The following is a 25,608-nucleotide window of genomic DNA, read 5'->3' as shown; positions in this document are numbered from 1 at the left end:
GGGGCTCTACATTTCACATTCATTGAATTAGTTAAATAATTCCTTCTTGCTCTGAGATAAAGTGACTTGGTAATTAGTTTTACTTATGTGAAACCTCAAGAAGCATCTTGAAGATTTGGTATCAATGTCTGGGTGACTATTCAAAACTAGATATGCAGACTTTCATACTTTATCTAAGCATCGTTGTTGTTGTTATTATCATTATTATAATTCAAGGTACATTCTTCTGGTAAATGCAGGTTTGTCACTTACATTGTCATCCACACAAACCCATGCCCTCATGCTAGCCAAGTGTTGCAGTCCTTAGATTTGCTGATGAATTGTCAAAGAGAGGGCATTGTTCACTGGTTGTATGTTGAGAGGCAAAAAAGGCATTTGAAGCTTAAAGAAAAACAGAGGAAAAATATCCTTGTGAAATTATTAAGTTCACCTGAAAAAATGAAAATATTCGCAGTTTTTACTGCCACTGATTTTTAATCTGCTTTCAGCACACATAGAGAATTTTAAACTTGTGTCCAGAATAAGTTGTCCCCATTATAGTTAATTCAAGAATTAACTTCAAGTTTATTCTAACCATGTTTCAGAAATCACTAATGGAATCTAACCAGTTTTCACTAATCTAACATTTTTCTTCAAAATCGGAGTTTAAAAAAAAACAAACAAATAAACAAAAAAAAAAAAAAGGAAGTAAATATTTCATTCATAAGTGTATTTTGCTACCAGAAATGTTTTCCATTAGAATCATCCTGACCTGAAGCATAGTTACTGCTTCAAAACCCTGCTTTAACACCTGTGTTTGTTACTATTGCTGCTTTAACCTGATTCTAAATATTCTTAAATTATCTTACTCTGTTCAGGTAGCTTACTGGTCTTTGTGTACCTCATAGTAGCATATACAATCAGCTGAGTATTGTGTATGCAGAATTTTCTTGTATTTTATTGTTGCAGTGTATAATTACTCTCTGACACTATTTTCTAAAGCTGTCTTGTTCTTTCTTATGAAGTTGCTGATGCAGATTCCAGTATTAAAACCCTAGAAAAGGAAGCAGATCGTCTGCTAGATAAAATCAAGCCAATCAAAGAACTTCAGGATAACTTAGGGAAAAACATTTCTCAGATAAAAGAGCTGATAAACCAAGCTCGGAAGCAAGCCAATTCGGTAAGCCCTCTTTCTCAATAAGATGACCTTTTGAGTATTGATGGGATTTTATTTTCTACTTTTCTACTTGTTTTCCACGGGGTGAATCCTTTCTAATTCTAAACATATGTAAAGAGAGTAAATAATAATAGAGTATACTTTCTCAGATAAAAAGAGAATATTCTGATGATTGTCACTCTGTGTCTTCTTTCTTCGTTTTAAACATGCCCTTGTTAAATGGACAACATCTGCAGGAATGTATCTGGAAAGGTGATTATTTAAGAAGTATTGTGAATGATAGTACAGCAGAAGAGTCACAACATTATTGATTTTTTGTGAAAACGTAAATGTATTTTTTTACCTCAGTGCTTACATTAAGCCCCTGATTTCATTTCATAGAACTTACGTTACCTGAGAATGACACCATCTCAAACTCACTGAAATTGCTGAGTGTGTTTGCTTTTCCCATATTCTTGACTTTCTTTGTCCAGTAGCAGTTCTAAGGACTCAAACAAATATATTTCTAGTCCACTTAAAGTGTTTGGAGTCTGCCTCCCTGACTCAGTAATACTCTAAACTTGAGGATCAGCTGGTTAAAACTAAGGTTATTCAGCTTGTGAGCTAATGTAGCAAAGGAAACAATTTCTTGAAGACAGTACTTAAGAAAACTTCCTGAGGAATGATTGGGAAAAAAATAATAAGATCCTGGGAAAGAAGTGTATTCCCTATACTCGATGAAATTTGCACACAATAGAAAGACAGGCTACAGTGTTGATATGGTTTTGTTACACTCATTTTCTGTCTGGAGACTTTGAAGTACTTAACTGCTCAGCTTTTCTGAGATAGGGAAATTGTGAGTACAGCCGTATAATGGATCTCCTTTTTGACAAAGTTTGGCCTAAGCATAAGGTGATACCATTACGTACATCTACTCTAATACATATACATGTCTAGCTGGAATTGAAATCATAGAATCAGAATGGTTTGAGTTGGAAGGGACCTTAAAGATCGTCTTGTTCCAACCCCCCTGCCACGGGCAGGGACACCTTCCACTAGACCTGGTTGCTCAAAGCCCCATCCAGCCTGGCCTTGAACACTGCCAGGGAGGAGGCAGCCACAGCTTCTCTTCTTCTTCTTCTTCTTCTTCTTCACCCTCACAGTGAAGAACGTCCTAATACCTAGTCTAAATCTACCCTCTTGTGGTCTGAAACCATTACACCTCATCCTATCACCACACTCCCTGGTAAAGAGTCCCTCCCCATCTTTAAGAGTGTCTTAAATTGACATAACCGAAGATATTGCAAGGAAAAAATACATCATCCTGTCTACCTGATAGCAATGTGCTGTGGTTCCTTCAGGAGTGCTGCTTATTCTCCTGGCTGCACATTCTACTTATAGACTATCTCTACTGCTAGAATTCTGCTGATGCTTACGTTAGACCAGTATATCTTCTAGCTATTTTTAATCCATAAGTCCTTTCAAGTCTGAAAGCCAGAAAGAGCTTTTGTTTCCCTTTAATAAACAATCCCAGAAAGAAAATTTCATTTCTACCTCCTGTGCATATCCAAGCAGCTCCCTGGTACATGTGAAACAGAAATGGGAAGGAAGAAAAAAAGGAGTATAATATAATTATTTAGAAGTATCTAAAGTTATTGCTGGAATAAAAAGCAGTAAATTGAATTCTTTCTGCTGTGCTTTTTTTGAAGATCAAAGTGTCCGTGTCCTCTGGAGGCAATTGTATTCGCACATACAGACCAGAAATAAAGAAGGGAACATACAACACTGTCATTGTCAACGTGAAGACTCTAGTTGCTGACAATCTGCTTTTTTACCTTGGAAGTGCCAAGTTTGTAAGTCTGTCTCCTGCTTTTCATGTCAGGGTTGCTCGATCAAATCAGACTACTGACAAATACAGAAGATGAGAAAGGCTTTTTTTTTTTTTTTTTTTTTTTTTTTTTTTTTTTTTCTTTTTTTTCTTCCTAGAGGCTTCAAAGCAGTAGTAGAGGGCCTAAGGTAATCTAAACATTTATTGGCTTTGGTAATAATATAGGGACTTCGAAAATTTTTTTTTATATATTTTTTTATTTTAACTAGATATGAAATTGCAGACTTGTACATGAACTACATTATAGCTTTAAGATTCACAGTGCAACTAGGGTAATTTTTTTGTTGGTTGTGGGTTTTCCCTTAGGAATGAAGTAGCTAATCATCTTGCATCTGTCAAAGCTCCTATTTATTGTAATTTTAAGTCAAGACTACAATTCCAAGCATAATAATGATGAATGATTCAGTTTCCCATGAGCCCTATAGCAGACAGAATATTCAATAATAATTCAGTAAATGGGAAAAGTATTCTATTTCTAACATTTGAACTATATATTTTATTTACTTAATACAAAATGAAGAGGCTAGATGGCATCATATATTAGCCTAGAATCCTGACATCTTTCTGCCATCCAATGGATGTTTTACAAGCAACATTACTCAGAGTTAAAGCCTTCTCTTGATGGCTACAATATTAACTTTTCTGTAAGTCTAGCAGCCATTTACTGCGTATCACTGACAGAAATAATTTGCCATCTTTGGCTTAAGATTTCTTGTTTGAACCAATGAAAGCAGGAAAATGAGAATCTCATTTTAGATCACTCTGAGAATTAATGTTCATACTTTACTGTCTATATATGGGTTTCTGATGCCTCATTAGACCTTCTGAAATGTGAGTAGCTCTGGAAACTTCCTTTGATTAAGGTATGAGATTGCTTCTATTTTCATATTTTTCATTTAGACTGACTTCTTGGCCATAGAGATGCGCAAAGGCAAGGTGAGCTTCCTGTGGGATGTGGGATCTGGTGTTGGACGGGTAGAGTATCCAGATCTGACCATTGATGATGGGTTTTGGTACCAGATTGAAGCCTCTAGGCAAGTATATATATATATTTCCCTCCCAAGATTTGGTTCCTAAAGAAAAGAAGGCTAAATTTAACAAGTTGTTCTTCTAACCCCCTGTCCTCAACTTGGCATACCTCAGGTTTACATGAAAATATTTGCTATGTTTGAAACATTGACTTTTAAAAAAAAAGGATTATGTCATAAATATGAGAAATTCTAGTCTGGTTTAATGAAAGCTTTTGAACATACATCCAATTGTACCAGAAGTGTACACACTACAATTACTATTGAAATGTGAATTGTTCTGTGTCAATAATTTATTTTCATCATATATTTCCCCTCTGGCATCAACAATCTATGACTGCTTCTGTTCCCTTTTGTTTACCTATTACTCTATCCATTCCCTTTTTCAACTAGCTTCCTTTTAAAATCAGTTACAGGTTTTGGTACTTAAACAGATAATTACTATTCTTTTCTCCTTGGATTTCAGAGCAGCTTTTCTCAATTTCTGGTACTGATGATACAGTACTGCAAAGGAATGGTCTGTCATACACCAGTATCTTGATTCTTACTCAAAATGCTGTTTCTATAGACAGAATGCCTCTTCAAACTGGAGGTTTTTAAAAAATACAGTTTATGAAAACTCAAGGATTAAATGTTCTGTAAAGTTAAACTATACTTTGTAATTTGAGATCAACTGTTGAATGCTTTTGAACTTGAGAAATATAGATACCTTAATATTCAAATGTCACATAGCTGACGCTTATATATTCCATTCAAAAAGAAAACACATGACATATGGTGTAGTAATTACAGCAGAAGGATTACATAACTTTATATCTTTTATTTACTACTTCTGAACAGATCTTAGTAATTTACATAACATTATCTATATTGCAATTTTGTATGAACCTGAGTAATTCCTCCTGCATCATTACAGTTAATTTCGTATCGTATTAAACATAGAACTGATAATATAGTCAGACAATGAGAGAAAGAAGGGAAAAGAAAACAAAGCAGTCTCAGGTTACATCCATAGCTCTCAGAGGAGGAAATGGCATCCAGTTTAAATAATTTAGTGAAATCACAGAAATCAGCCATTCAGAGCAGAGAATTAAATAAAATTATGACTCCATCTCCAGAAGATCGCTTAATGAAACCTTATTGATAGGAAAATGCAAACTGGGGTACAATATGAATTGTTGAAATCTTCACCACTTCATATTATGCATACTAAAAGAGCTTCATGATACAGTAATGCCAGACTTTCATTTACAAGAAAGCTGCTTCAGCAGAATATGCCAGGACATGGTATAAAAATTCACACATCCTACAAAAGCACATTGCCTATTAAGCTGGTCGTTCTGGATATATAGGGTGTGCATGCCATTAGTTTTGAACAAACTGCTGGATCAGCGATTTAGAACAATTACAGCTGCACAAATCTGAAGTACAGAGCAGTGTTTAGGGGAATTACATTGCAGAGACATCAGTTGGATTTGAGGGATTAAGATGAGGAGCTCAGGACTGATTTTGCATTCTTAAGGCAGACTTCATAAATCACATACCCAACTGAAGATTATTCAACTTTGAACAATTTAGTCTATTTGATAACTGTCTTCTGACTCCCTTCATAAGCTGTTGGACAGCTTTACTCATTTCATTCCCTCACCTTTTTTCTTCAAATTTTTGCTCAATTCCAGCCAGACTTTATCAGCAAGCTGCCTGAACAGCTGGAGCAGGGCGTCCACTTAGGATGTGGACATAAGATGAAATTCTGGCCTTGATGAATTTTGCCATTGATTTCAGTGGTGACACAGAGTAACAATGATGTGGTAGGTTTAAATGTTGACAGCAGTTCTTAACCAATGATCCCAACGGGCCTTAAAAAGAAGAGAAGTGGTGGCACACAGGTTGTGAAATTCTCAAGGTCACTCAGTATACTGAATTAAATGTAAATATGAAAAAGCTGACTGTTGAGTAATGATCGGGAATGCTCAGTTCAGTTGACTTCTGCACCAAAATTTCCAATGTGCCATCTGTTTTCCAGGGACACTTTTAATTTTCATCACCTTTTTATTTGAAGCATACTGATACTTTGCATTTTATTGTACATGCAGAGGTTATCATGGAAATATTTTAATTTTTTTTTATGGAATTGAAGTAAATTTTTTTTGTTCCTAGAGGAATTCCCTGTACTTTGATGGTACGGGAATTTAACAAATGCCACTTAGAGTTACTTACTTGCTTACAGAGGCATATCTGATTGGCATCAAGAACTGTAATCAATCGAAGTATCAATCAACAAAGGAAAATCTGGCATAATAGTATGTGACAAAATAATTTAAAGCAGGTTTGCAACATGCGAACAATGTCAATTTTGTGAAACAGTTAAATGGTTGACAACGTTTTTGAGACTGGCTAGATCAGTGAAACAATGTCACTTGACTTCAGCAGGCCTCACTTAGGAGCAGGACCTCATTAGCTGTGATTTTAATCAAGTGTGATTTAAGTATTACCGTTGTTTTAATTGTTAATGACAGAGTTTCAGCAATGCCCTTCCTCTGAGGACAAAGGATGCTTGAATCACAAGTTCACCATAGGCACATCCAGCCCAGCTCAGCAAGAATTCAGTCTTAAACTACTGTGGCAAGCATAAGCCATACTTTCCAGTGAAGATTTTCTGTGCTCTCAAGGGGTCAAGGAGCAAAGGTTTCTACATGGTATTTTTGTAATCTAATGTTGATGCATTAGATTTTGCGTGACTTGCAAAAGTCATGTCATTCACATCATGCACGTCCTAAAGAGCAAACCCTCCATGCATGGCATTATGTAAATTTTTCAGATGATCAGCCATGCAGTACATCGTGCTGTAATCCTCCAGTTTTGCAGAACTATCACTAAATAGTCACTTGGACTATCACTAGAACAATATCTTCTAACTTGCTGACTTGTCACGCCAGGATAGCAATGTCTTTTTGCTGTCAAGTTAGCCAAGTTCTTTCTTCAAGCTCAATTGTCCTCCCTAAATAAGAGAGAATTATTTATGGAAGAGGCTCCATTGTTAGCATTTCAGTCTGAAGATGAAAGACATCCATGCTATTTATGACATATTAGATACCCTAAAAAGTGTCAGTCTGCTCAGTGACTTCTGCATTATTGCACTTGAATGTTTTTAAACTGGAATCTTGATTTCAGCTCAATGTAGATTGGAAGTGCCAATGTCAGTGTCAATGTTCCTTCAGAACGGCAAACTTAAGCGGTTTAAGAAAAAAGTCTTTAGCAACTGTTAGTCTTTCAACAATTACTGCATTGAGAATTTTATCCTTTAAAGGCCTTCATATCAATAAACCTTCTGACAAAAAGTAAAAATTTGGAATTTCTGCTGCATAGAAAATTATCTACTTAGCATTCAGTTGATTTTGGAATTAAAGGTAAAATATTTTCATTAAAGGAAATTTAAAAAAAAAAAAATCTTTAGAATAATGTGGATGGCTTTAGACCACTTGTTTCAAATTATTTGAACATCATTGTTCACATACCCCAGATGTCACTTAGTAGATTCTCTAGAAAGCTGAAAATCCCGTCCGTGTGGTTTCAGAGGTGCTAGTTCAAGGTAGGGGTGGGTAATCAAAGAGCTCCAGTGGTTTTTTGCAAATACGTATTTTCCACATTGAAAGCCTAGCGATCCCTGACTAAAATCAGGCAAGATGGCATAGATCTACAAAGGTATTTCCCATTGATTGGAAACCCTCAACATTACTTTTCAGCCCTGCTTCATAGTTCAGGAGAAATTTGTCAAAACTGAAATGTCTCAACTAATTTATTATGATTATTATTTAAGTGGCTTTTTCCAGTTCTGTGTTATTTCGTAAGAAAACTCTCAACTCATTCTGTTTTTTGGGTAGTAGGTTCTGAGCCAAAGGAATGTCTGAAGAGTGTGCTTTAGACATAAAATGAATAGTCTTATATGATTTTCCCACCCTCTAGAGTCCTGGTCCGGTAAACTTTCTAAATCCAGCAATTCTGTAAGTACAGGATAGCAATGTCTCCACTTGGCTTATTCAGTAACCTAAGATATGTAATCTTCCTTGTTGTGCTTTAAACATAAGTTCCTCCAGTGAAGCTTCGTTTAATAGAAATGACAGTTCTTCCTGAAAGGTATGCTTTTAACTTTTAGTTTGCATGTTACTTCAACATCCTAATGCAATCTTTTTTGTTTTCTAATTAGACAAAAAGGAACTTTGCATCATTTTATGCAGCAAAGTTCGGGACTTTAGAAAATCAAAGGAATTTCTTTTTTTTTTTTTTAGTTTTCTGGCTGTGACTTGACAGTATCTTGATAGGATAAGTATGTAAATTTTCATCTAGAAAACATACATGTGGAAATTTTTGGTGAATTTTATCACCTCTATTTAATTAGCTTTCCTTTCCCTAGAAACATTTTTCAGAAATATAGATATAAAATCTGTTTTCTGAGAAAAATCTCAGTTTTGTCTAGCTTGAGAACAGGTACTAAGTAATTTTTAGAATGTAATCAGGTAGCCAGCAAAATACCACATGTAATCTAGAAAAATGGGTAGTCACTCTTGATAGGTATACACCCTTTGTAAACTGTTATGGAAAAAGAAAGTGAGTTTTATTTTAAATGGTGTATTTCTTCATTGAGCATCAAACATAAAATTTAGAACAGTTCCATGTAATACTGGTATCTATGCCGACTGTTTCGGTGCTAGTTAGGATTTCAGAACCAGACATCCATGTTAGGAATTTCCAAATTAACATGACAACGGCCATGGGAATTCTGGCATCCTATTAAAACTGAGATAAAGCAGTGATTTCTAAATCCATAAATCCACAGTATGTTATCTCCCTCTGCCTACCTCATCTCCCAGCCACTCCTCCACTACATTACTGAACATACCAGATACTTCATCTGCATATGACAGGATTTGGATCACACTCTGTGCTTATTTCTGCAATCGTATTATGGCCCCATAAGAAATAATGTGTGTTGATTATGGTCCATCTGTCTGGGATGAAACACTAATTTATGCTGTGACTATAAATGTCTCATAGTTTACTTCTATTAGGTAAGTAGTAAGCTTTCTATGGAAAGCTATTGTCCATATTGCAATATTAAGTCAATTATTGCAAAGGATTAAAAATTATTCAAGTTTCCTTTGAATAACTTTCCATATACCTAGAAGACTGGGAGGAATCATGTCTCTCCACATTCTGTTCCTTTTATTGTAAAAATATGAGAGCAAACTCTTTCCATACCAGTTACTACATCAATATAACCTAAGGAATAGAAAATGAACTGCTGCAGAAACTATTAACAAATGGCAAATTCTTTTGTTGTTGTCGTTGTTATAAAAAATTGATGGTATGATTCATAGAGGACAATGAGGTAACATCCTTAAACATAATGAGGTGTGTACGTGTTTGATAAGCAACCAGAGAGCTCCACTGCAGAAAATGCAAACCCTGTGCATCACAGTGAAGGAAATGGAAGTACTTTATCGCATGATCATTCAGTTCAGTTCAAAAATAATCTAATACACCTTATGAAATACAGAAATTTATTTTGGAACCTTGCATGCATCATTTGTTATGTCAAGAAACAATTACTTAACACTAATTTCATCACAATAATTTAAAAAATGCAACTGCTTTGTTTTAGTCAATGAAAGTTCCACTTCATCTGTATAGCGAATTTTGTTCAAAAAGAACATTGAGGTGAGAAAAAAATCTGTTTCTGTGATCATGTCTTTAAATTACACAGGCATGAGTCTATTCGTTTGTATGAAAATGGAACATTATCATATCAGCAATATATGCCTCTATTAAAAGATGCCATCTAAAATAGACTTTTGCTATGTTTGGTTTAACTACTGACTCTGTATGCTTAAATTATTTTGTTAAAATCTCTAGGACTGGGAAAAATGGCACAATATCAGTGCGAGCTCTGGATGGTCCTAAAGCCAGCATTGTGCCAGCCACATTCAGTGCTGTCTCTCCACCTGGATATACCATTCTGGATGTAGATGCTAATGCCATGCTGTTTGTTGGTGGATTAACTGAAAAAATAAAGGTAATGTCTTGTCTGGTGCTAGTGTATTATCTGGCTGTTTATGTGGACAATTTTCGTTATTGCTTACGGTAGAAATAGTAACTTTTAATATGCTGGCATCATTGTGGTAGGTTCTTTAGTAGCAAATAGTACACCTGCTCTCTTGAAAGGTTATTGAGATTTGCCTAGACATGTAGGTTCACAGACCTGAAGTTTCTCTGCCCATGCTGTTAACTTCTAATCGGAAGCCTGGTGTAGCTTTTATGTAATTTTATTTCATATGGGAAATAGGCAAGAAAGTAAATTGAAAAATTTCTTGGAGAATTACATATTAGAAAAAACCAGCCTTTCTGTCACCTTTTTCTATGTTCTTACAGCCTTAAACAGAGGCTCTGGTTTGCTTTCTACCTTCCAGCTTTCTATCTAGAGGCAACTAAAGGTGTTTGCTTTCTTCTGTTAGCCCTAAACAAGAACCCTCGAAACATATTTCTAAAATTAATGAATCATCAGTTGCTAAAAGTGACTCTGGACTGCAGAGATTAGTGACCCTTACAAAACCAGAATGGCCTCATTGGCTTTCTGTACTCTGCCTTTGGTCCGCTTTTTCAAAGGGAATGGAAATAAATGGGGGAGATGTGCTTTATCTCCCACACCTAATTTACTTCTCAGCTTTCTTTCATTCTTTGATTTTTTGCTACGTCAGATAAATTTTATTTTCTACTGTTGTTTTCACCAGTAGCAAATTTAATTGCATTGGCATATGTCCTGTTTTTTCCTTGCCATAATAACTCAGTGGAATAAGCACTCCACTCAGCTGAATCAGGGCTATTTAGTGCTTGTAGTGCTGTGTAGGTACAATGTCCAAGGCAAAAACACACCAGTCCATACAGGCTATAGGGCGTCTATGTGCCTGCCCACCTCACTAAAATGCTTGGCTGTCAGAGTCTGACTGCAGACTTGGGAAGACAGACTGGCTCAGGTAACAGTCATAAGTGCCAGAATTATGATTAAATGAATGATTTCATCATTCCACATTTAGAAAAGCACTTGGAGTCTGATTTATGCAATATTTAAATTTCATTGTCTCACTTGAGACCCTAGAAAATGCACAGTCAGTTGGTTTTTCACTTGTCTTTGGGCAATCCCCCAAAGGAGTCATAGAAGTTCAACCTCAAATGCCAACATAAACCCAAAACTTATTTTAATTTTATTTTAGATTTCACTTTTGAATTATCAGAAGACAAGTAGGGCAGGTACTGAAACATAGTAATACTATTTATATTTGCACAGCTCTAGAACATCAAACCTCTCAGACCAGACTTTTCACATGAACAACTTTGAAAAAAGTTCTTGTGTTTACATTAAGAATCCAAAGAATCAAAGATGATAAAGAAATTCAGCAACAGCTATTCTGTGCCACAGCATAAAGTAGTCTTGTGCCTAGACCTAATTTCTGCAGCAAAGCTGTCACATTAAACTAATAAAAATGTATGTTCTACTTGATGCCACCTCTAGGTTTAAGTGTTATAAATACTTTGTTGTTAAATAAAGAGCTCTTAGTATTACAGTTTGATGGGAGAAAAAGTGAGGCAAAGGATTTAAACAGAGATCATATGTACCATTTGAGTAACCAGGCCCCAGAGCTGGTACCTACCACTTCAGTAAGATATCACCACTCCTAACAAATGTTCATCTCACTCAAATTGCACTTTTAGAGGAAAAAATAGTTTGAATTCTAAAATATTTAATATTATAGCATAGAATCATAGAATGGTTTGGGTAGGGACCTTAAAGATCATCTAGTTCCAACTCCCCTGCCATGGGCAGGGACACCTCCCACTAGAGCAGGTCACTCAAAGCCCCATCCAACCTGGCCTTGAACACTGCCAGGGAGGGGGGCAGCCGCAGCTTCTCTGAACAATCTGTGCCAGTGTGTCACCACCCTCACAGTGAAGAATTTCTTTCTAAGATCTAATCTAAATGTCCCCTCTTTCAGTTTGAAACTGTTACACCTTTTCCTATCACTGCACTCCCTGATCAAGAGTCCCTCCCCATCTTTCCTGTAGGCCCCCCTGAAGTACTGGAAGGTCACTATAAGATCTCCCCAGAATTTCCTCTTCTCCAGGCTGAACAACCCCAACTCTCTCAGCCTGCCCTCACAGGGGAGGTGCTCCAGCCCCGTGATCATCTTCATGGCCCTCCTCCAGGCCTGCTTAAGCAGGTCCAGGTCTTTCTTATGCTGGGGCCCCAGAGCTGAACACAGTACTACAGGTGGGGTCTCACCAGAGCAGGCTAGAGTGAGAAAATCACCTCCCTCAACCTGTTGGCCACACTATCTTGATGTAGCTGGGGATGTGATTGGACTTCTGGGCTGCAAGCACACACTGGTGGCTCTTACTCAGTTTTTCATCCACCAGCACCCCCAAGTCCTTCTCCGCAGGGCTGCTCTCGATCCACTCATGGCCTAGCCTGTATCTGTGCTTGGGATTGCCCCGACCCAGGTGCAAGACATTGCACTTGGCCTTCTTGAACTTTATGAGGTATGCACAGGCCCACCTCTGAGGCCTCTCAAGGTCTGTCTGGATGTCATTTCTTCCCTCCAGTTTGTGAACTGCACCACACAGCTTGGTGTCATCGTCAAACTTGCTGAGGGTGCACTCAATCCCGCTGTCCACATTGCCAGCAAAGATGCTAAATAGCACCAATCCCAATGCCAACCCCTGAGGAACACCACTCATCACTGGTCTCCACTCGGACATCGAGCTGTTGACCGTAGCTCTTTGAGTGCAACTATCCAGCCAATTCCTTATCCACTGAGTGGTCCATCCATCAGATCTGTGTCTCTCCCATTTAGAGACAAGAATGTCATTCGGGACAGTGTCAAATGCTTTGCACAAGTCCAGGTAGATGACATCAGAAGCTCTTCCCTCATCCACCAATGCTGTAACCCCATTGTAGAAGGCCACCAAATTTGTCAGGCACAATTTGCCCTTAGTGAAGCCCTGTTGGCTATGATTAGTCACCTCCATACATTCCATGTGGCCTAGCAGGAGGATCCACTCCCTGATCTTGCCAGACACAGAAGTGAGACTGGCTGGCCTGTAGTTCCCCAGGTCTTCCTTTTTTCCCTTTTTTAAAAATGGTGGTTATGTTTCCGATTTTCTAGTCAGTGGGAACTTTGCCGAACTAACACAACTTCTCAAATATGACAGATAATGGCTTAGCCATTTCATCTGCCAGTTCTTGTAGGACCTGTGGATGCATCTCACCAGGTTCCATGGAGTTGTGCACCTTCAGGTTCCTTAGATGGTCTTGAACCCGATCTTCTACAATGGGCAGTTCTTCTTTCTGCCAGTCCCTGCCTTCTGTCACTTGGGTGATGTGGCTGGAGCACTTGCTGGTGAAGACTGAGGCAAAAAAGTCATTGAGTACCTCAGCCTTCTCCATATCCCAGGTAACCAGGTCTTCCGTTTCTTTCCGGAGGGGGCCCACGTTTTCTACTGCTTTTACTTCATGCTTATTATTAGTAGCATTTATTTGGGTATTTCTTAAATATTTAAATACTAAAAGAATTTTAACAGTACTTGGTCAAGGAGAACTACTTAATGAAGCTTCATGAAGTGTGTATTAGGAAAAAGTTAGAGATTTAGCAGAATCTCTAGAGGGAATAGGGTTCAAGGGCTCGTGATGTTTCAGGGTGAACAAAAGGACCTGGAACACACTAATGTTTAAATCTGAACCCTTTCCTGAATGCTTTTCTTTTTTCCTTTAATTAGATAGAGTGAGGCCGAGGTGGGTAGTGAGCACAATTCTGCATGTAAAATAGTTACAGGGTCAAGTATGAGGTGCAATGCTGAACTGGAGAAGGAATTATGGATGCTGAAAAAGTCTAATGCCTGTTTTCAACCTCAATAAGAGTTCTCCTGATTTACTTTTTTTTTTCTCCTCCAAGTAAATAAAGAAAAGGGCAGAGGTAGGAATATAGTGTATTATAAGATTGATACAGCTGGTTCAGGGTTTTAAATACTACCAGATTTGTTCTGTTCAGACTCAGACTGTGAATTAAAAGATAAATAACAACTTTATTTTGGGGGAATTTTTGTCATCATGTGGTACAGTTGTCAGGCTCATGAAATGAAGACCTTAACTGAGACTCTTTTCTAAAACTATGAAGCTCTTTGGACATCTATCAAGGTCACTGATACTTTTTAAATTTTTGTCTCAGAAATCTGCTTTTTCATGTTATTACATTTTGGAGTGCTTTAGATTTCTTGTGGAGTTTTGTCCACATCCCTTTTTGCATGCATCTTTGCAGTGTATTCAAAAAGAAGGCTCATTTTCAATTTTTAAAAACATCTTTCATCTGACTTGAGTAGAAGACTGTGATACTTAGATGTTATGAATTTCTCAGAAGTGACATTAAGTTTATACTTGTTGCTAATTAAAACCTTCCTAATTACCCTGGGAAATATCACTAGCACATTAAGTCTTTTGAGTCATACTTTTCCTTGAATATTTTCAAGTTGCATTTCTCCATATTCTCTGGCAAGATCTTAATATTTCTAATTGCTGTATGGAAAACAGCAGGTGCTTCTCTATCTCAAATAGCTAAGTATATAGGTTTTCAATCAGCTCATATTGATGAAGTGAAATTTAAATGAAACTAGGTATTTTTAGAAGGATAATTTTGAGCTGAGTACTCTGTGTACTCTCAAATATTACTACCTTGATCATAGTACCATGTTATGATCTAATGAACCTTACTCCATGTGCATGACCTTAGCTTAATGAGTTTTGATGGGATATGAGTTTCAGTTGCTTTGCCATCTGCACTTTTTTCTGCATCCAAAATTCAGCATGAACTTTACAGGTGTAGTCAGTTGAGTACACGGATGGTCTTTTAGCTTGGACAATCTGCTCAGTTTCCAGGCTTTTGAGCATCAAGTACAGTAGAAACTTTGCTTATTGTATTGTCGGCAAGACTCCACATAGTCCTTTCTATGAAGTCTTAAACAAAAACCCGGATAGACCTTGAACAAGTGTGAGTGGGCAGCTCTCTGAATAGCCAGGAAAGCTGATGGTGATGTGGAAGCTAGGGCAGCACCTCGTTCACCAGGAACCGTTCTGCCTAGGCCTTCCCCAGAGTCTTAAATATAAACAGGCTTCTCCATTCTGATAGGAAGTTTAGCTCACATTTTCACTGATCAGTTGTTCTATAGGAGGCCTTCTCAGATTAGGTGTTACTCTTCATATTTAAAATTATAAGAGGCATCTTCTGGTATTTGTGATTTTCATACCAGTTATGCTTTCAGACACAGTAGATCACTTCAAATTTAATTCTAATGAGGTTTGTGTTTTCTGTTGCAGAAGTCAGATGCTGTAAGAGTCACCACCTTCACTGGCTGCATGGGTGAAACCTTTCTGGACAGCAAGCCCATAGGACTATGGAATTTCAGGGATATCGAAGGTGACTGCAAAGGATGTGCTGTCAGGTAGGTAAAGCACTGGCTGTTTCTTATGCTCCTATGGGAACTTGTCCGTGGTGACACTGCATTCTGTGCGAAGCAGCAGGAATTTCCACAGCAGCCATCAAGTTCCGGTAGACAGCTGTGATCTGTATGCAACACTGAAAGTTGCAGAAAATATGAAGTTAGGTTGCAATTATGCCTCGAGGGGAAGCACCCGATCTGGGTCATAAATGTGGTTGGTGTCTTAACAGAATTAAGATGATGTAGCAGTGCTGTGATGAAGAGACTCCTGCTAACCTGTAACAAGGATTAGTCAAGACATGAGAGAAGGTGACATCCACATTGGAGCTGAGTCGGGCTCATGCACAGCTGTGGTGTGGGTGCCTGCACCTCTTACACAGCGTGGGGCAGAGTCAGGTGCCTCAAGGTGGCTTTCCCAGTGTAGTGAGCAGAGACCTCCACAAGAGAAAGCTGTCTCCGTTCTCAAAAAAGAATGGCTTGACACTTAGGTAGAAATTTAAGGACTATGATGATGGATATATTCATTTCAGTTCCAAGCAAGTCCTAATGGGAATGCGTAAACCTTTATGTGCGTCTCTGCCTAAATTTAATTTTCTCATTCATTAGTGATAGTGTAGATCTGCTTCCTTGGAGTGGGGGTGGGTGAGAGGGAGATTTAAAAAAAGAATACTAGATTTGAGGAAAACTGTATTAAAAATCTCCCTTTTACCTTAACCCATTGTTCCAGTACCAGCAAGAGCCCTATTCTCCTGCAAAATCTAATTGCAGAAACTTAACTGTTAAATGCAGCTATGGAAGGTGAGAGGACTGCATTCAAAATCTTTGTGTGTGTGCCAAGATAAATGGGAAACATGTTCCTGACCAATGTTTCACATGTAGGTCCCTTGTTCATGTTCAATTCTGTTTGTGATAAAACCAAAAAAATGCTGTCTTGCTGCTATCTGACCTGTGTGATAGGTCTGTGTGACAGAAATGGACAAAGAATCTGTCATAAAAATCGTATCAAAAAACTCAAGGCCTGATCTTTTCTGTTTTATAATGACAGGAATGCCAAAAACTGCGGAGGGACTGATGCTTCTGCTCTTGCAATGTTTGTAATTTGTGGGTAAACAGAGAATCACAGTTTCCAGGGGTTTCAGTCTGGGACCCTCCAGAAGTTGCAAGATGACTAACAATAACAACCCCAAGATTTGTTACCAGATGAAAGAGTACATAATGCTATTTTACATTAAGGATTGCAAAATGAGTCATTACAGACTGTGAGACATATATGTGACATAGACCTCTTCCGTCTTCTTCCCAGATGTGCTTTTGTGTTGGACAGCCAGTGAGCTGACCTTACAGCTTCACTTGTCAGAACAGAGGTTTGATATGAAATTAAACCAAGTTCAGGAATACTCCCAAGAGGTGTCCCCATACTCACCTAGTCCCCCACTTCTTTTTGTTTTAATCTCACACGGCAAAGGAAAGTGGTTGGAATTTCCCCTTTTCAGCCCACAGGTGGCGGACAGTGAAGGGACGGTCCAGTTTGACGGCGACAGCTACGCCATGGTGAGCCGCCCGATCCGCTGGAATCCCAATATTTCCACAGTCATGTTCAAATTCAGGACTTTCTCATCAAATGCCCTGCTGATGTATCTTGCTACTGATGACTTGGTAAGAACAACCAGATAACCTCCACGCTCCTTACAGGTTTCTTGCCACCTTTACAGTGGCTGAATTCATCATATTATGAAAACAAATAGTAATTTAATGTAGCACTGTCCTGGTATGATGTTGCCTGATACGATGCTTCACTGCTGTCCAAGTGAGGACAATGATATAGTGTGGAAGTTGACTACCTAGTGTTTACTGACTGGGGAGCATTATGTTAGTCTGAGGGGAATTCCAGCTTTTCTGAAATTATTACTTAATTTTCATTTATCCCAAATGTTTACCTGTGCAAACATTGACAGTTGTGGTTGTACATTTATAGTTTAAAATATTGTAGTGTGAGGGCAGAGAGAATATGGGAAGAGACAAGTCTGAGATAGAAGTCCTACTGATATAAAGAAGTTTGTGTTTAATGTGTCAGTAAAGGGGAACTGAATGGTGCAACAAACAGGATGTGATGGTGATGATGTTTTTACAAAGTCTACAAAAGGTGATTTCTACAGCTAAAAGAGAGTAGAAACATTAGTTACAAAGCTGTTCAAGGTTTTTATTTCAGACACACACTATCAAATGTGTGTGGATAACAGGGAGAAGTTATTTAGAAAGACATCTGGCTAGATCCTCACAGGAATCAGGAAGAACTCAGCTTCAGCATCTCTGATCCAGATTGATTTGCATGCCTGACTGGGAACAGAGTCCTTTCCTTAGCTTTTTCATATAGGCCAGAAATTATGTACAGCAGTTCTCAAGGATGTCTTGAAGAATTACTGAGCACTCACTATTTTACAAAAAGTGTGTTCGTGTAAATCAATCTTATTTCAGATTCCTGTATTTTGGGAAAAATTATCAGAATTGCTAGAATTATCAAGGAGGAGGGTGCTCCTATAGTAAGAGATAACATTTTATTATGATAACGAAGTACTTATGTAGTTTTTCTGATTAACTTTTATAATTGAATGTTGAAAGTATAATTAGTGTAATTATTTTAGATTATTTTGTATAATGATTTTGTACAATTATTATTAATTTATGTAGTTTTCTAGAAAGAATTATTTACTTGAACTTCTGAAAAACACTGGGAGCTGGGAGGCAACTGGTCCCTGATAGAATTTGTCTCTTAAGATATTTTCCCACTGTATAAAAAATTTGAAGATGCTCTTTCTTGTGACACATGGATAGAGATGCATAAGCATCTAGAATACTGAGTCTGTTAAATTTTACTCTTTTCTTCTTAACATAAGTTTGTGGTCACATACATAACATTATTATCACAGGTTTCACAGGTTTGCATGAGTATTCAGCACATGGTAAAGTATTTTCATTCTCCTTAGGTCTGAACACAGGTGGAACTGGCCATGAGCAAAATGATAATTAAAATTTCTCTGGTTCATTCATGTCCTGGGTCATAGTTCCACCATTACTTACTCAATGCCTTTCATGCTATCTAGTTCCCTGGCTATTTGTTTTGCTCTTTGGATCCTGCCAGCTCTTTTTCTGTATGTACTGCAGCATATACCCTTACACTAGTCAGCCATCTGCAGTTACTGCTTAGATACTGGTGTCAGTGGTTGATGAGAATAACAGTTCATAGCTCTCTGTTGCTTCACCAGTACAGATTGATCTCTGGAAACCCTGGAAAAAACAAGCCCATTTTACCATCTTTACTATGCTTGTTTTCTGCCTTGCAAGTTTAAATCTAGCTGAGCTATGTAGTAAACGCACTAACTGTAGTACAGACGTATACTCAAAGCTGAGTATTAGTTTCAGGTAATTATAATGTGTATTTCTGTCTTCAATCTAAGAAAATAAAAGTACAGACATCCCATCAAAACTCCAGCTAAGTCATTAGCAAAATTCCAACTAAGTGAGGAATCCAAAGAAGACAAGGGGAAACAAGAACTTCTTGGCAGCAGGCTTTCGTATGTTCCAGTCCTGGGCAGTAAATGCCTAAGTAGATTTTTTTTGTTTGTTTTAAGAGCTTGAAAAAATTTGTCTGTTTCACCCAGGAAAAGAAAGTGTTTATTTAATGTCATATGCCTCTTACCAAAATGAACAACAATCATAATTTGTGTATCTAATAATTTTCATTAACAGAAGGATTTCATGAGTGTAGAACTCAGTGATGGGCATATAAAAGTCAGCTATGATCTGGGTTCAGGTACAGCTTCTGTTATCAGCAAGCAAAATCATAACGATGGCAAATGGAAATCTTTCACCCTGTCCAGAATTCAAAAGCAAGGTGAGTTCCTATGGTGTCAACACCATGACTTTCCCAGTTACCTGTGCAGTACAGCTAACCATCTAATCATAGGGAAGGTGTTGTGCAAAATTGTAGGAATTATAAAGTTCTAGTGATTTAGCAATTTCTTTTGCTTAGATTACATGTATGTTGAGTTGTATGTGAGTGATTGCATTGTCAAACAGGCCTTTTATGTACAGGTAGCTTAATTTTCAGGCATAATTCTGCTTTACAGTTGCATAAATTACGTTCTTAAGTGTTTCTGAGAGGGGAAAAAAGAAGCTTTTTCACTAGTTCCCTGATGTTGTTCAAAATCATAAAACACGTGCAATTTTTGTTAGGACAGCAACAGCTTTCATGCTGTACAGTCCTCTCATGCTCAGTACATCCCGAAGAGCTTAAAAAAGCAGTATCTTCAGTATTGCTAGTATAGTATCTCAGTAGACAAACACAACAATTGTTTTATATTCCCTGATGTCAGTGTGTCATGATTTGAATCTGCATGGAAACAACTGGGAACATCTTCAGAAGTGCTATTAATTCTTTAACCTATTACTGATGCAAAATGTGAAGTGGTGTCATTTGATAAAATCGCAAAGAATGGTGGCTGTCATGCTGGCAAACCCCTTTTTTTGTTTATTTTTAATCTAGTTATAGGACAGGTAGAATCTTACCTGTGCCAAATTAATTTTATTTATGGCATCATCTGTGACATTCTCTGTCCCTTTCTATCCTGAAGTCTTAGTGCAGTCTGAATCTTCAGGGTCACCATGAGCCCCTGAACACACTCCTCCTCCTGTGCCTGCTGCAGTGCCAGCTTTCTACCTGACCTTTGCATCTCAAACACAGACCCGCTTTCCTGTCATTTGGCTGAAGTAGACTTTGGAGCTGGGATGCTGGCCAAATTAACTCACAGCTGTCACCTGTAGATTTGCTGCACCTTTAGAGGAGGAATGCCTTGTTGCTAGCCAGTTTATCTTAGTTTATACTTAACTCAGCAGGTATTAAAATAAAATACAATGTCACGTAATTGTTATTAATACCATTCAAACAAATCATGTGTTTATAAAGAAGATAAAGGTATAGAAATGAAAGGAAAATTAATCTATTTAGGGTAAGGTACAGCAGGAAAGTGTATCTCCCATTCAGTTCTCTTTGACTCCTGAAAATGGTAGTTTGGTTTCAGGTTTTGCACATTCCTTCTCTCTTTTAAGGCATTTATTTAGTCAGCTGCTGCTATAAGAGACTCACCTGTGAGGAGAGCTTCTATCAGAGAAGACTCTTCCTCTTCCTTCCTCTCCATGGATTATACATTGCCTCTTCTAGCCAGTCCTCCCTTTGAAAACTCCTAAAAGGTTGACAAGTCTTTCATCTCCAAACTCACTCTATATCTTTAATCAGAAATCAGCCTGGTCACTTTTTTAGTTAAAATAAAGACTCAGTTCATTCCTTAGGTATGTAGATGCGGGAGTGGGCTGGGGCAGGGATTGTAGCTTATAAGCAATCTCTTACATTTAACTGTCTGAAGAGAGAAAAGGAAGGGAGGGAGGAAGGAAGGACAGACGGACAGACAGAAGGACCCACCTACCGGATGGTAGAATATCCCCTTCTTCCTTGGGAGCTGCTCAGCAGTTTTCACTGTGTCTTGTCTCTCTCACTGAACTTTATATTTTGTATTAATCCACACATTAAAAATATACATGGAAAAATCATTTAAATAGAATGGTTGTATGTAGTGTATCACTGGCTTCAGACTGGGATTAGACATGACAGTAACTGACTGCTTTGGGTTTGAAAATAGTTTAGAGGGACTGATCACCAGTCTCTAAGGCACATAATAGCAATGCTTAATAAACTTTTACACTAAAATACTCTGCTCAAGTGACAACCTTTGGACTGAAATCACAAATTAAATGTAAAATGATCTCTTCTATCTTGACTGTGTCCTGAAGTGTTAGCTCCAAATTGCATTGACACAAAGATCACACCAAATTGAAACAGGTTTAGAGAATATATAAAAATAAAGCATACAGAATTGCTGTAGAGTTTCAGGTTGTTATGGAAACAGGAAAGTGCAGGTCTCTTCCCCTGCCCATAATTGACAATTTGGAAATCCAGTGCCTTTAATTGCAAAACACAACACTCCTTGCCTCTCCCCTCACCTGCTAACCCTCCAAATATGTCTCTATTAGGTTCTTACATTGACATCATTGTTCATGTCTGATATTTTGAAACTGATCTCAATTCTCTTCCAGCCAACATTTCAATTGTAGACATAGACACCAATGAAGAAGAGACCATAGCAACAACTTCTACAGGCAGCCACTTCGGGCTCAACTTAAAAGGGCATGAGAAAATATATTTTGGGGGATTGCCAACCCTGAGAAATCTAAGGTAATGTGGCTCAAACCAATTTCTTTACCTCTGGTAAGGGGATGTAAATGCTGTGTAATCTTACTCCCTGTCGTTATTTCTCAAGTTCACTTGCAGTAAGTGAGTGTTGAGTTCCCAGTGTACCCTATATTGCCACAGCAGACCAATGCTTTATTTGCATATGTTGTGTATTTCAATGTATTTCACAGAGCTCACATTACAGAAATGCAATGAAAATATATTTAAAGTAGAATGAAATATGGCGACATTTTCCCTCCAGAAGCCTGATCCTGAATGTACACAAAAAAAGTTCCCGGTATTTATTTTTAAAATATTGCATAATATTATAGATAAATTTTAACTTAAGATTTAATAAACTGAAGAAATGGGGTAGCAGATACTTGGATTTAGTGCCTGTATTACGTGGTTTTAAATAGAGCAAAAAATTTACTTAGGGTTTAAATGAATATTCAGCAGTTTTGCAGTGACAAGAACAAGACAATTCTGTGATACAATGAACAGATGAGCAACACAGAAACAAACCCATTAATCTTTGTCAGCTTTAGCTACATAGCTTAATGACAGCCTTGAAGTGGTCTTGTGCACAAGGAACTGTTGTGATTAGTCCACAGGATGTTCTGCAACTAAAAGAATTGATGTATTTGTTAATTTATTAGGTTAATAACTGATCTCTGATGTCAAATCACCCGACAATAAAAAGATCTAAGATCTATTTTACTCATGAAATATAACACTATATTTTGTAATTGTGAAATTACACCAGTGCGTAACAAAATGTCTAGAGCAATTATCTTCCAGCAAATCCTTTGTGGTTGCTTAGAAAATCAGTGTACCATAGCTACTTGGACCTGTGGTAACCATTTTGTCTACAGCTATGATTCATCAGTCACAAGGGCAAGATGAACGTTGTGGTAAATTAGAATCAAAAGTAGTGAAAGGGGGATTAGGGCAAAGCTGAGCTACTGCAAACAATAGATGCTTAGGTACCCGTGACTTTGTAATTATCAGGTTGTGTCAGTTCTGCCAAATTCTTTTACATGGTTTGCTTTTACTCACCACCAAGTATAGCAACAAATTATAAAAGCTCTGAGATACTACGTTTTAAGGTAGCTGTTTGCAGAGTGACCCTGTTAATTATTATAGCCTGATAGTGTATATAGACTCTCACTATTATGTGTTGTTTGTAAATGATGTATATCTGCTTCATTGTGAAATATTTGAACCTTGCTAATAAGTATCATTTCCTACAATTAATGTAATTTTGATTTTTTTCTTCTTTCTCTCCCACACTAGTATGAAAGCAAGGTAAAAATAATTAGATTACTTGCATGACTTGCATGTGTCTAGTAAGTGCAGCTTGAAAGCGCAGGCGGCAATGCAGAAGCAGCGTGTGGGCAGTGTTTATACCAGCTGTTACGCTAAGGCTGTTAATTCAGCGAGTTGCTCCTGCTGCCACAAGCAAAGCTGCTCCCAAGTGCTTAACACTGTCATCTTACACGCTGTGCGCACACCTACACACACAACTTTTATTTTCTTCACACAGCTGCTTACTTCAGCTGGCTTTGTTTATGAGACTGGAACGCCTCGGAAGCAAAGCTACGGCAAGCTGTATTGCCGAGCTTGGTTCTGACCTCCAGGCTGTGAAAGCAATGTAGTCCCGGGTCAGGCGAGAAACGCTGCACCCCATGGCAGTGAAGTAGTTACTGAGGGGGATATGAAAGCGAGGTGCAGATTTTTGTGAAATTTGCCACTTCTGAGTTTTAAGAACAGGATGGGGGGTGGGGGGATAGAGGAGGTCACCTATTTGTAACTTTGTTTTCAGTTTGCAACTCTCTGCATCCGTTACTTTTGCTTTGATATGCTCAGATGTGAACTGAACTTCAGTTTTGCAGATGAATTCCTGGCTTGAATTAGAAAAATGCAACTTCAACTTCACACCACCCTCCACCCCCACCCCACTGCCATCCTGAGAAAGATTATTTCCTCCCAAGCTCCAGAAATCTTTGCTGTGTTTCCTTGGAACTGATCCTACTTTGGCCAAAAAAAAAAAAAAAAAAGGAAAAAAAAAAAAAAAGCCAAGAATTTATGTAAGATCAGAATGAACTTGGACCTTGTTTTGTATGTTTTGGAAGGGAATAAGGGAAAAAGGAAGTCCTAAGAAAACACCAAGCAAGTGTTCAATGTTTGCAAGGATGCAGAGTTCCTATGGGTTGGGAATTATAAGATAACAGCAACTGCTTGTGGCAGAACAGCATGAGGGCAGTCTATAACTGGACAGGAAGGGGGTAGGAGCAATGAGTGGTTTCTGGATGGCAAAGACAGGAGACTATGGGCACTGCTGACAATGAAATAGCAAAACTGCTCTGCTGCTGGGAAGGTGAGACTATAAAGGAACTGAGGAAGAGCTAGGAAATAAAAAATCAAAACTGAAAGGTGATGATAACTACATGACTGTAAATAAAGCAGAATATGGTCTCTTTTTGTAAACCAGATGCTTACTTTAACTTACGTAGCAGATGCTAATTTGCCAGAGAATACGCCGCGCTTGCTAGGATGGCTATAATGCAAAGAATGGCTTTCAGTACCAAAACACGCAGCTGAATAGTATCTGTGCAAAATTGGTTTATTTTGTAATTAGTATTCTTTAAAATTTTTTCTTTCCTTCCAGGGAGCTGAAGTGTTTGGGTTTTTTTCTCTCCTCACAGTTTTAGCTCTTTAATTATTTTCCAAATTCATTTTTCTTTCTTTGAGCTGTTCATATTATTTAGATACTCTAGTAAACACTCATGGGTAATATTGTGAGTGAACTAACCAGTGCTGGTTTTCTTTCTGGATTTACTCTCTGTGGTATGAATGGCAACTTTTTTTCCAAAGTGACTTTATAAGGCTTTTCTTCTTGCAAGCCTTGTTCAGATCTTGCCAGCAGTTATGGTCTCACTCTGGTGTTCCCAGGCCTGGGGAATCATACTTTTGCATTCAAGCATGCTAGCTTTTGATGTTACTGTCAAGGGTTTTCTCATTTCTTCTGTCAACCAGCTAATGAGCCAAACCATGGAATTTTGCAGTTCTATTACAATATTTTCCTGTCTTGGATGGATAGTTAGGTTCTATAACACACTCAAGTATTCTGTTTATTTTAAGTGCCTGATGAAATCAAATGTATTTTGTGTCACAAGAGAATAAGCAGCAGTTTTCATAGAAAAGATACTGGGGATACGAAATACATAGAAAACAAATGTCAGTTGACCTGAACATAAAGAATTCCTAAAACATGAAAAAAATCAAATGAAAGGGTTTTTTGAGTCTTTGGCAAAGACTTTATCCAAAATGTTTTATGCTGCTAAAGTTCCTCTTTCATTAGGATCTAGCATGCAAAAAGGCGAATGAAACATCTGTCTTTCAGTTAAGGTCTCTCCTCATTGTTATGATTTCCTAGCTTGCATCTTCCTGCTTTGCCTGAGGAACAACTACTTACGTATTTCATAGCTCACTGCATTTAAACACCAAAGGTGATAGCACTCCTTTACCAAAAAAAAAAACCACCCCAAACAACCCACTAAAGGAAAGAAAGTAAGAAAAAACTGAAAAGAGGACTGTTGTCAATTGAGATGAGATGAATCTCCTATTACACCTTTGAGTGATACAAGGCAGAGTGTGATATCTGCTGATAGGTGGTAGAAGGCAAGATGTATTTGATGTATGTGTGTATTTAAAAAACCAAAATAAATCA

The 25,608-nt window shown here is 37.8% G+C and overlaps 1 protein-coding gene across 1 annotated transcript in view; it reads left to right on the top strand.

Moving 5' to 3' along the window:
* Window positions 1-25,608, top strand: part of LAMA2 (laminin subunit alpha 2) — a 284,721-nt gene that overhangs the window by 233,695 nt on the left and 25,418 nt on the right. The window contains exons 45-53 of the mRNA XM_086460446.1: window positions 1,005-1,159; window positions 2,845-2,988; window positions 3,924-4,057; window positions 9,965-10,124; window positions 15,471-15,595; window positions 17,086-17,248; window positions 19,340-19,484; window positions 21,740-21,878; window positions 23,172-23,183. Of these exons, the coding sequence (XP_086316572.1) occupies window positions 1,005-1,159; window positions 2,845-2,988; window positions 3,924-4,057; window positions 9,965-10,124; window positions 15,471-15,595; window positions 17,086-17,248; window positions 19,340-19,484; window positions 21,740-21,878; window positions 23,172-23,183 (1,177 nt within the window). The remainder of the gene's footprint in view (window positions 1-1,004; window positions 1,160-2,844; window positions 2,989-3,923; window positions 4,058-9,964; window positions 10,125-15,470; window positions 15,596-17,085; window positions 17,249-19,339; window positions 19,485-21,739; window positions 21,879-23,171; window positions 23,184-25,608) is intronic.

Source organism: Leptosomus discolor, chromosome 2 (genome assembly GCF_034619465.1).
Source record: "Leptosomus discolor isolate bLepDis1 chromosome 2, bLepDis1.hap2, whole genome shotgun sequence".
NCBI lineage: Eukaryota > Metazoa > Chordata > Aves > Leptosomiformes > Leptosomidae > Leptosomus > Leptosomus discolor.
The sequence above is the reverse complement of the archived record's forward strand: the minus strand, read 5'-3'. Positions and strand labels throughout refer to the sequence as shown.